This window comes from Plasmodium inui, assembly GCF_000524495.1.
Source record: "Plasmodium inui San Antonio 1 unplaced genomic scaffold supercont1.1, whole genome shotgun sequence".
NCBI lineage: Eukaryota > Apicomplexa > Aconoidasida > Haemosporida > Plasmodiidae > Plasmodium > Plasmodium inui.
In genome coordinates, this window is record NW_008481835.1 from 92,851 (window position 1) to 105,047 (window position 12,197).

Below are 12,197 nucleotides of genomic sequence, written 5' to 3' on the forward strand. Positions count from 1 at the left end.
CGTGGAATGCTTCCCCGATGAGGAAAAAAATAAACAGCAGAAGCATCCCCGTGTAGTAATCAGCCACCCCCCCTGGGAGGTCACCAAAATGAAGCGCAAATAAAACGCGCCAGGTTAAAGTGACAAATCCGGCCTGGCAACTGCCGCCTCTTCCCCGTAGATGAAAAATACAAAATAAAATGAACCAAAGGAACAGAGGGGGGCCACAAAGGGAAGAGATGTCTGTCGAAAAAAAATGAGCTCTGTCAATGAGCTATTAAACTACTTTGCCGTTAATGACGATAAGAGCGATGTGGCCAGGGGCGGAGATGGAGCCAAGTCACGGGCCGAGCTGCTCGACAGGGAGAGACAGAAGGAAAACGAGAAGGCAGTCGTGCGCAGATACTTCCCCGGAAAGGTAACCAATGAACCGCCCAGCTATGCAACGCGGGCTGTGCGGATTTCTCCTACCGCTTCCTTTCACCACAGCGGTTCCTTTCGTTATAACGCTTCTTTTCACCACACCGCTTCTTTCCGTCCCAATGCTCTGATTAACTTCTTCCCCGCCCGCAGAAACCCCACTACGCGAAAGACGCCAAGGAGGAGGATGAGGAGGAGGGCGGCGAAGATGATGAGGAGGATGACACCCTCTTCGCGCGTAACGATGCCGTGACGGAATATGTACAGAAACATGGCCGCACACAAAGGAGGGGCGATACGAATAGGGAGGCTCGGAGTGACCTGCCCAGTAGCCGTGGCCATGTTGACTCCAGATATGAGAGACTCAAAAATAAAAGTAAGCTCATCGGAAAGGAGGAGAGCATATATGCGCTGTGTCTTCTCTTGGTGTATGTCTGTCACCTGGCTGCATAGTTTGACTTCTCTGTGGCAGCCGCTCTCCTGTCACCACGAGCGAGACCCCAACGGGTTAGCCGAAGAGCACTCCATAGTGACGACCCCCATCGCAGAAGTAACCCACTCCATATAATGATGGTGACTACCCCCCACAGGCATCAAGGGAGACGAACGGGAAAGAATCACCAGGCGGGTTCGAGAAGTGAAGGTTATCAGCCACCCAGAGGAGGGGAAGGAAGAAGAGCTCCCAAAATCGAGAGAAGAAGAAGAGGCAGACAATTATGAGAACTACTTTCCCGTAGGACAGGAAGAGGAAGAAGCCGACGCAGAGGATGACGACGCGGAGGATGATGACCAACTTAGCAACTCCTCTGATGACCAATCAGATGACCAGTCGGATGATGAACATTACATGAACGGAGAGGACGGAAGTGCCCCGATGAAACACGAGTACGTGTCTAAAACGAGAAGGAAGACGCTACTGGAGACCTTCGAAAAGGAGGAAAGCCAGAAGCAGCTTCTAAAAGATGAGGAGACCGAAAAAAAAAAAATTGAAGTGGAGAAAAAGGAAAAGGCAATAGAGGAAACGATACACAACGACATAATGATGGAACAAATGAAGAACCAAGAAAATAACTTGTTCTCATCGGACGAAAATTTCGATGACGACGACAATGATGAGGAGGAACCAAATGAAAAAGAATACGAACTGTGGAAGATTCGCCACCTTAATAGATTAAAGAGGGACGAACTGGACAGGAGAAAGCATGAACTTGTACAGGACGAAATTAGCGAAAGGAGGAAAATGACAGACAGGGAGATAATGGAACAAAATAAATTGCTTCCACATAAGGAGAAGAAGAAGAAAAAGAAGATGCTGTTTATGCAAAAGTACTACCATAGGGGAGGATTCTTTCAGGACCTCTTTGAAGAAGGCAAGGAGGAAATTTACACGCGTGATTACAACGAGCCTGTGTACGAGGACAGAGTCGACAAGGAGAATTTGCCCAAAGTGCTTCGCGTCAGGAGGGGGAACTTCGGCAAGCAGGGCCAAAGCAAGTACACCCACTTGCTCGACAACGACACCTCCAGGAAGGACTCTTTGTGGGCGAACCGGGACATGGAGGACCGCCGCGCCCGCCGCAAGGAGGACCTGTTCGACCGCCCCACCTACCGGAAAGGGTAGCGGTTGGAAGCGGTTCGAAGTGGTGGACGGTTACTGCAAGGTAACTTATCCCTAAGGGGACGCCCTTCCCAGTTGTGCCTATCCCGTTGCACACCCATTTGTTGCGCATATCCTTTTTTTTCTTTTCTGCTTCGCTATGCCGCTCCCAGCCTGTGAGCAGCTCCCCCTTTTTTTTTCAAGTGTCACAACTTCGCTCCGTTTAAAAAGTTCAAAATTTAGAAACATGAAAAAAAAGAAAGTTAAGTCGCTTTGCCGGGCGCGTATGCCCGTCGTCCTTTCGGTACTTCGCCTTTTTGCCATTTCGTCCCTTCACCCCCCCCTTTGCACACGAGGTTTACTAGCGGCCGACGGGGAAAGCGCGAAATGTGCATGCACCGGTCAGGTGAAAAAACGTCAAAAAAGGGGAAAAAAAAAAAAAAAATTATTCATAAACTGGTGATAAAATAGCTAGCCAGCTAGCTAATCCACTAGTAGGCCGCCAAGAGGCTACCCCCCCTCTACCCCTCTCAGAAAACCGTGCGGATGTTGAGCATGCGGCCCGTCTCATAAAAGATGGAGTAAATGGAGGAGTAGTTCTTGTTCGGAAGGACGCAGTGTTCGAAGAAGTAAATAAAATTGTTCAGCAGCAGGTAGGACCACATAAACAGATCGTTGGCAAAGGGGAGATGAAAAACCTCCTGACAAAAGTTCTCCTGGAAGAGCAAGCTGTTGCTCATCCTGTTGTAAAAGGCGTTGGTGAAATACAAAATGATCGTGGAGACAACTCTGCTCGGAGGAATCACCTTGTACGAACCGACCGCCGTGATGTACATAGAGTAGGCGTAAATGACGTCAAAGAGGAAGTAAAGAAATCCAAAGTGTTCCAGAAAAATGTAATAAATCTTAATCGCCGGATATTTCTTCGAACAGCTTTTTAAATTAATTAAATAAACATAAGTCAGCTCTGAGTAGGTCCAATAGTTATTATAGTTAAGTGGAAGAAATTTGATTATTTCCATCTGTTTGTTGGCAATTTCGATACAGGTGTAATTGACTTTTTCATGTCGAAGCTTATTCACAAGGTAGAGGATATCATTTAGGTACATAATGCTGGAACCGTTAAAAGTCTGTGTCTTTATCAGCGCTAGTAAAATGGAGCAGATAATGACCAGAAGCTTAATTTTCCTGTAATGATTTTTTTCCGTCATTTTGTTAATACTATGCATGTATGAGTCGAAGATGAACACAGATAGGAGGAAAGTCTCCGTTTTGTATCCGAGCCCGTGACAAATCTCGTATATGTATGAAAGGTTTAAATCTCTCCCTTCGATAAAGGAATGTATTTTGTACATAAAGATTCGAGACTTCTCAATTAGGATGTTTTCCAGGGTGGGTTCTTTTCCACTTTCTTGAAAATTTACCACGTGCATGTGGTTCAGTGGCCCCTTTTTATTTTGCATTATTCTATACTTGAGAAATAAATTAAAGACCTTGTTGTCGACTAAATTTTTTGATTCATTTTCGTAAATGTGCTTCATCAGTCCTTCTTTCTCGTATAGCTGGAAGCAGGTGTTGTATTTGTTGTCTATGATTTCTTTCAGTTCCAACGTTCCTATTAGGTAGTCATTTATAGAAAATGGCAGGTATGTTAATATATTCTTTAGAAGCGTGAAGAGGTGGCTATAACTGACTTGCGTCACTAAGTTCTTCACACACTCGTCGCCCACGCCTTTGCTCAGCTGCCGGTTGAGGTTTCTGCTGATGTTCCGCACCACTTCGTAGTCCATTTGCTCGCCCTGCTTGCTTTCCTCTCCGTCCCGCGCGCGTCCGTGCAGTTGGTCTCCCTGTAGGGTTCGCCCCAGTTCGTCGGACACGCCGCTGTCAACCCCGGTGCCCATTCCGCTGACCATTTCGCCGCCTACGCCGCCGCCTATCCCGCACTGCGACTCGCCCATGGCGCTCAATTCCTTGTTCTGCCCGAACTTCTTCCTGACCGACAACTTCTTGTCGCCTTCCGCGGCTATCCTGCTCCTCTCGTACTTCTTCTCGATGGATTTCTTCACGATTCCCTTCCGCGCATCTTTCTCCCCTTCGCCCGCTTTCACCTTCACCATTTTGTGGCTTCCTCTGGAGGGGTTAGCGGTGGAGGCAGACGCAGCGTCGAGTGAGTGTGTCTTGAGTGTGCTCCCTGGGTGGATGGCTTCCTTCCGTTTATACACCGTCGGGAAGTTAGCCCACTAGCTGTGTAGAGGTGTGGCCCTTTTTCCAATGGCTGCCTGGCCGTCGAACCACCGCCAACTCCCCAGTTGGACAATTTCCCCCCTTTCCGGATGGACACGCGCCCTTCAGACGTGTCTTTGCGCGCCCGGCTGCCACCACAAGACTGGCGGCTAACCCGTAAGCAGGCAAGGCTTCTCTGTGTAGCGTCCTGTTTGGGGTGAAAAGAGGAGTCAGCGGGTTAGTGCACCAAACGAGTTGGCGTAGTGAATGGGTCGGTTTAGTGAGAGGGCTGACTTAATAAACGGATGGACCCATCGAACGGTTATTCTACTCACGAACGCAGCCTTGCGACGCTCCTAATGGCCGCTATATTCTGGGGGGGGACGTGGGGAAAGATACGAAAACCATGCAACTCCCCCACACTGCGCTCGCAAGTATGATACATATCCAATGTACATATATACGTATGTTACATCCTTAGGTGATATTGCCACACGGAAAAGAAGGTTGGGGCCGCAAGGAACAGATCCAAAAATGAGCATACAGTGTTCACATGGTCAGGTGGGACACTGCATAAGGTGCTTCCGGATGTGCAGGGAAAATATTTGAGGGGAGCAAAAATGGGCAGTGTGTCAAAATGGGCGAAGTGTGAAAATGAGCAAAGTGCCAAAAGGGGAAAAGTGCCAAAAGGGGCAAACACGGAAGCATTCGCGGAAGGCCCAGAACTCACACATACAAAATGCCAATTAGGCAGGCACTTTACTTTTCCGCATCAGAGGGCCACCCTCGTGGTGCGTGAACGGGGCGCGCGTTGGGGTTCCTCGAAATGGGCGTTTCCCGGGGGACAAAAAAAGAAAAAAAATAATAAAAAAAAATAAAATGATAAAAATGAAGCGAAATGAAGCGAAATGAAGCAAAAGGAAGCAAAAGAAAACAAAGGGGAATGACACAGACTGCCGCAGAATGGCGCCAAATAAACGCAGAACAAAGCGAAGCAAAACGAAAATGAAGCCCCCACTTTTGTGCAACCTCGAAAGGGGACTTTGGAAGGGAAGGGAGTAGGGGACTGCCGATGCGCTGGCACATCCACACCGAAACGCATACAGCTGCTATGGGAAGAGTAAGAAGCTGACAGCGGAAAATGCGTCCCCATGGAAAGGAGTGAACTGCGTGCGTAGCCCTGGGCGCTCTATGGTGGGACTAGTCAGTACAGATTATGCAGCATCAACACATCGGCGCATCAACACACGTGGCAATCTTTCGCAGAAACGAAACTCAGTTTATAAACGTGTCAAAATTACATCGCTGCACAGATGCACAAGTTTTTGCAATGTCTAACTGGGGACAGAGTTCATTTGAAGGGGTACCTCTGCTTGCTCCTCGTTCGACTCCTCTTCCCTGAGTTGGTTTAATTTAGAAAAATTGGACGTTGAGAAAAGTGCCCCCCCACAAGGGGAGGCAATTTACGAATATACCAAGGGGAAAGAGGTGGACTCAAATTTGTCTAGGGTGAAAAAGAGGGAAAATATATGTGCAGGTATGTAAAGGCATATTTATTTATACTTATGGATGAACGACTTCTCGATCAGTGCTTCCCCTCGTGCAATTCGCCCATGCCTGTGAGTGGACGACTCGAAAAAAAAAAAAAAAAGCCCACATGTTTCATCCTTCCCTGAGAGTACACATCCTTTCCGCTTCTCCTCTTTGCCAACTCGTTACATAAACGTTATTCGCAAATAAGTGAAGTACGAAACAAAAAAAAAATCAGCCCACTGAGCATGAGAATTTGACGGCGGCATCTTCCTCTTCACGTTAGATGTGTCGATGGAGGGAAATGGGTGAGGCGGTTGAGGGGAAACGCGATTGGGTGATCGTAGCAATGACTCGAGTGTGTAAAAAAAAAAAAACACACGAAATTACGAATCAGCGCAACAAGTCATAAGCAATCGCGAAAAGGGTCATGATCCCCACCGGATCGAGAAGCGTCACAGGTTGTAGGGGCTACGTCGCCTTTCGTTTTCCATCTCCCTTCCCTGTGTCAAATGAGAAGAAAGAACAGCCGCTCGGCTCCATTACCTCTTTCTTTGCAGCTTGGTAACTTCTCCAGTGCTCCTACGCCGCATTACCTGCGGCCGCGTTATTCACCTGAGCGGGGGGCCAAAATGCTCATCAGTTGCAGGCTCGAAGCGTGCACACCGATGGTAGGTATATGTGCGCGCCTCTTCGCCTCTTTCGCTGCTATTCTGCACAAGCTGCGTTGCCGCGTTTCGGAGACTCCATGTTGGCGCAACAACGGGCGGAGCATCCCTTCTCCCACCCACAGGCACAACGCTACATGTACTTTTACTACTTCCTGCCGCAATAAGAAGCGAATACGCTTCTGCAAAAACAGTTTACTCGTTCACTTCGAAAATGTGTGACCGGTTTATGCAACTTTTCAAAAGAAAAAAAAAATTACCCTTTTTGGCTTTAAAAATGTATGACCTGTTCATAAACTTTTGGGAAAAAAAAAAAAAAAAAAATATATACCGCTGTGTAATTTCAAAACTGTATGACCTGTTCATACAACTTTTGGGGAGCAAAAGAAAAAGCTTATTCCTTTTAAAAAAGCACACAATGTTGAAATGTGTGACGCTGAATGGCATGACGTCAGTGGGTACTTCGCCTGTAGGCACGTTGCTAACTACCGAGGCGTTTCCCATTTTTTGTGCCTCCCTTTGTTCTAATACATTCGAGGGACGTGTCACCAGTTTGGGAGTCCCCTTGGGGAAACGCGCTACATAAGCGGAGGGAAAGTGTCAAATGAACTATTTGTCACAGTTAATCGTAAAGGGGGGAGGTAAATTATTTGTGCATGCCAACGACCAACCAGCAAAAAGGATCACATTGGAATGAACACATTGCGTTTGGGTCAACAGGCAATTGCGCGAAAGGGAAAGCAGACTCATCTGAGGGGGAGGGTCTTCTCCAACTTGTGTGACATTCTCCCGTTCGAACGATCACGCAAGGTGCTAAACAGAGACGGCGAAATATTATTCTTTTTAATCCCATTGTCGATTTAGCTGATATGTCATGCCAAGGGGCCCACCCAGAAAAGAAAAAGTGTGTGTACAACGCAGGAAAGGGAAGGAAAAAGGGATGAACATCTCACCGTTATGTGAAATTCCAGAGAACGCTCATACAATTACAGCGACGTATTATGCTAGTGAAAGTAAAAGAAATAAAAATAAAAGGGGGGGGAAAGCACGATAACTTCGCCCAAGACCACCTCTCCCTTGTTATGTCCATCTGTGAATGCATTACATAGGCATATGAAACATTCGGGGCTCCAAACAGTAAATTCCTCGGGGGGGTACATCACCCCACAGTGTACATTTTTTTAGGAGCCCTTTCTATGTACAGATTGGGCAGATACGTTTTAACCTATGTGTTGTAAACCACGTCGTCTCCCTCTCACGACAACAGTGAAGGGGGCAAATTCGAAAAGGAAACAATTGTCTCCCATTTGGGGGTAGTCCCTGACTACTTTGCTTAGGGTGCACAAAGGAGACGAGGCCTAATCAGACGGGGCACAAACTCTGACATATTGCTGCCTACGTGGAAAAGGGGCAAAAAAAAAAAAAAAAAAAGCAACGGTGCCTATAAGGTATGCACTCTTCTGTTTACTTATGTGCGGCACCTTTTATGCAGAAAATACGCATTGATTAAATGATTCGAAGTGGGAAGCACACTCCCCCAGATGTTTCGAACGCGCCAAAAGGATGAGAAATAAAATGAGGCAGCACATGATACTGCAAGGGGAACCGGAGCAGAGCCAAAGTTGTGACGCTGCTTCTGCGTTGCCCCGTGGTTGGCTCGGACTCAGATATGCAACGAAGCGCAGGAAAATTTTCCCTTTTTCTTGTTTCTCATGTTTCAAGACGCTTCGCCCCTTTTGAGCAGCGCATAACACTGTTTGGGGCTTCCCTACGTTTAGTGCTCCTTGTTAAGTGCAGGAAAAAGGGGGAAGAAGCTGGCTCCGTCCTTCTTGCCTTGGCAAATAAAAGCGGCCTTCCCCCGTTTATGCCTCCGTCACAAAAATGGAAAGAGACACCAAATCGAGGTTTTCCTTTGGCAACCTCATTACCATTTGCTGAATAGATTTTCTGAATAGATCTGTAGAATAGGATCGATCACGCCATCGGCCGTAGGGCCACAGGCTTAAAAGGCAGTTGCCAACGCTTGGAAGCAAAATTATATCGCTCGCCCCTCCCGAAAGAAATTCCAACTAGCCACGATGAACAACTTCCTGGTGAGGGTCCAAACGGACGACGACCAAATTAGAGATGAACTTCACAACCAATTCGCTCAGAACTTTTTTTCGGGCAACCCTCCCAAACAGGCGCCACACGATTGCCAACAATGGGAGGAAGTGCCAAGGTATGTTCTCACCGAGAGTTACGTTGACACATATTTGACTCCGTTTTTGATTAAAAGTGACGAGGGGGGTCCCTATCACTGCGTGGTTTGTCAGCTGGACGTGCGGCGGGGGGCGAGCGCGGTTAAGGAGGACACCACCGCTAACGAGGTCTCCACGGTTAAGGAGGACACCACCGCTAACGAGGACACCACCGCTAACGAGGACACCACCGCTAACGAGGTCTCCACGGTTAACGAGGTCTCCACGGTTAACGAGGTCTCCACGGTTAACGAGGTCTCCACGGTTAACGAGGTCTCCACGGTTAACGACGACAGCACCGCTAACCATGTGACCCCCACTAGTAGCGGCAAAGGCTCCAGTGGCGCCGAGACTGATCAGCGACCACTGCTGCTGCATCTTTGCGCGTCGCACATCTACTTCGAAGACATGGAGGCGGAGAACTTCCGCGAGAAGACAGATCAGCAGGGGAAGCACTTCCGAGAGTACAAGATAAAAAACAGGGATGTGCTCCTGGTTCACGGCATCTGCAGCTACCCCGACGGGGACTGCTGTCCAGGAAGCAACAACGTAAAAGGCTTATATGACTATATTAACCAGAACAAAGGGGACATAGAAAGCGCGCTGAACAGACTTGAAGGAAGTTTCTTCCTCCTCTATGTCCATTATTCAGACGGGCACGCAAAGATGTACTTCTTTAATGACGCGTGGGGGATGAAATCAGTCATCTTCTTCTACGAGGAGTCATCTATCGTGGTAACAAATTCATATGGACTGTTCATTCACTACGATTTTAATTTTATCAAAAGAAATGGAGTCAATTACTTGTTTGATAGCTCCTCTGTTGAGGAACAACTCAACTTGATTCACCACGATGGGGTGTTTCGACGAAACGATAAGGTTCTTCCTGCGTGGAGTGGGTCCCCCACAAGGTGTCCCCAACGCGAAGGAGGAGATCTGACCCTCCAAAGTGTCATCAACGAGAACGTAGGAATACAGATAAGCCCATATCACATGTACAGCTTAAACGTATTTCAAAAAAAGAAAGTAACTCTAAACAGGATCGCTAAAAGGAATAGCATCTACACCAAGTATACCGAGTGGAGTGGTGATCACCTCTCCGTTGAAGAGAATTTTAATCGTATCTGCAACTTTGTTGAGAGGAATGACTCCACACACTGTGGCTATCCAGAGGAGGAGTGGACTCTCCTAAAATGTACCATTCAGGAATGGGTGAAGAAGTATGTTCATGGGGACGCAGACCAACGGAGGGACGCCCAGACGGTGCTAAACAACAGTTTTGTTCATCTCTATATGAAATTGCTAAGTGGAGTCATCGAGAGGAAGATCGAGCAACTTCTCTCCAACTGGAAAGACAAATCCATAGTAGGGACAAATCGCCTGAACGGTGACGGTGAAAATGAAAAAAAAAAAGAAACAGAGAAGTGTGTTGTCGAGAACGTCCCATTCAAAGTTCAACGCGACGACGTCGAGGGGAAAGTCAAATCAGTGGGGATCCTTTTCTCGGGAGGGATAGACTCAACCCTGCTCGCGTTAACGACGATAAGGGCGTACTTCAGTCGGTATAGAGATGGCTACGTCGAGCTCATAAATGTCTGCTTTGACGACAATGCGGTTGACCGGTACACCTCCCTAATATCGTATGAACAGATTATAAAGTTGCACCCCCACTACGACATCAGGTTAGTCTTTGTTGACGTCTCCGCAGAGGACTTACTCAAATACGAGCGGCTTATTTTCTCGTTAATGTCCCCAAACAGCACTACTATGGATTTCAACATATCTGCTGCCTTCTTTTTCGCCAATTTGGGGAGGGGGGTCCTTTTTCCGCGTTCCTTTTTTCAGCGCCCGGAGTGGGCCTACATAAGGGGGTGGGCCTCCCGCGTGCTCAACGTGGGAGAAGCCACTGCGAGGGAAGCAACCGCGACGGAGGTAGCCGCCACAAAGTCCAAATGCAGGCAGTGCGACTTCGTCATGAGCAGGAAGTGCGTGCACAGATGCTGCTCCGCCTGCTGCAGGAAGCTTCGGTACGTCTACCGGAGAGAATTTTCCAAGGGGGTGCCATCTCAGGAGCGCCCCTACGAGGAGGCACCACAGAGTGGCGACATGTACCAAACGGAACGCGACACAAACGAGAAGAGAAACGTCGAACGGAACCATAGCGAGAGATCCCTCTATCTCATTGTGAAGAAGAAAAAGGTCCTAATTAACTTTGAGCTCTTTCCTGAGTGCCCCGCGCACAAGGAGAGGATGTACGATTATGATCGGATCGACTCGCTCTTCAGGGATTTCAACAAGGAGATTGATAAGAGACAGCTTCATAAGGGGGTGCTTCCTAATAAGGAGCCTGGCACGGAGCTGTACGAGGAAGGACAACCAAACGGCAGTGCACCTGGGCGCGCCGAGATGTTTAGAGACACATCCTATACCGACTTCATCGACCAGTTTGTCGCCAAACACGCGGAAAACGATCCCCTGAAATTTGAACAAATAAAGAGCCTCTTCTACGTTAAGTCGAAAAGGAAGGAACATAATGGGATTACTATGAAGCAGCAACGAAAGGCAAAACTATTCATAGAAGAGTCTCCCAAGAAAGAGGAGACATTGAATTATCTCAAGAGAGACCTATACCATAGTGGCAGTGGCTCCCACGGAATGGCACAACAGAGTTCGTATCAGTGCCTCCACCAGCTACTAATCATAGGTAGTGGAGCCGATGAGTTGTTTGGAGGCTACTACCGCCAGAACAACGTACATTTGGCAAGAGGCAAATCCAAAGAGACAACACATTTTAAGAGAAAGGAAATGATAAAAGACATGAGAAGAATCTGGAACCGAAATCTGTATCGAGATGATCGTATATTAAGTTTTACTAGCCTTTCTGCTAAGGTCCTTTTTTATCCATACTTGGATATGACCCTCGTGGATTTCCTCTTTCTGGTATCATTTTACATGATAGAGGCTCCCCTTGGGGGATCGGCACAGACGCAAGGAGGGTGCGGCTTTCCGAAGAGTGTGGCAAACGGAGGACCCTCAAACGGGCGATGCTTAATGCGATGCTCAATGCCATGCTCAGTGCGATGTTTATCAGAAAATCTCGACGAATGTTCCCGCCTGTATGAATTCATTAGAACCCATCGAGTTAGCAAATGGGTTCTACGCATGGCAATCTTCTTCTCAAAGTGCAAAGAGGTGATGTTTTTCAAAAAAAAAGCTATTCAGTTCGGCTCCAAATCGAAGAACGTGCAGATCTACCTGCGGGAGTGGATCTCCCATCAGGGGGGGAAGCTCACAGGTGGGGCGGTTGCTACAGATGGGGAAGTGGCCCCGGAGGAGGTGGAGTCGGAGCAGCGCCACGCTTCTTGCAAACGGCTCCTCCCGAGTGACAAAAAAAAGGGCACAGACAGGTACACCCTCCTCTCCTGAGGAGAGCAGCGATTCGTGCCCAGAAAGGTGGGGGAGAGGGTCTCCGTTGGTGGGGCGCGGCTTCTGTTGACCGTTGTGGCGGCTTCCCGGGGTTGCCACTGACCGCAGGGGCCG

At 48.1% G+C, this 12,197-nt stretch overlaps 3 protein-coding genes across 3 annotated transcripts; 2 read left to right on the forward strand and 1 right to left on the reverse strand.

Annotated features, from left to right (window-relative positions):
- Positions 1-235: 235 nt before the first annotated feature.
- On the forward strand, positions 236-2,020 carry C922_00017 (hypothetical protein; the record flags this gene model as incomplete). Its single annotated transcript, XM_008815634.1, has 3 exons — positions 236-397; positions 553-775; positions 990-2,020. The coding sequence occupies 3 exons, from the start codon at positions 236-238 to the stop codon at positions 2,018-2,020; spliced, it is 1,416 nt and encodes a 471-aa protein (XP_008813856.1).
- Positions 2,021-2,526: 506 nt separating this feature from the next.
- C922_00018 (hypothetical protein) lies at positions 2,527-4,113 on the reverse strand (the record flags this gene model as incomplete). Its single annotated transcript, XM_008815635.1, has 1 exon — positions 2,527-4,113. One exon carries the CDS (start codon positions 4,111-4,113, stop codon positions 2,527-2,529), a length of 1,587 nt encoding a protein of 528 aa, XP_008813857.1.
- Positions 4,114-8,495: 4,382 nt separating this feature from the next.
- Positions 8,496-12,083, forward strand: C922_00019 (hypothetical protein; the record flags this gene model as incomplete). Its single annotated transcript, XM_008815636.1, has 1 exon — positions 8,496-12,083. The coding sequence occupies one exon, from the start codon at positions 8,496-8,498 to the stop codon at positions 12,081-12,083; it is 3,588 nt and encodes a 1,195-aa protein (XP_008813858.1).
- Positions 12,084-12,197: the final 114 nt, after the last annotated feature.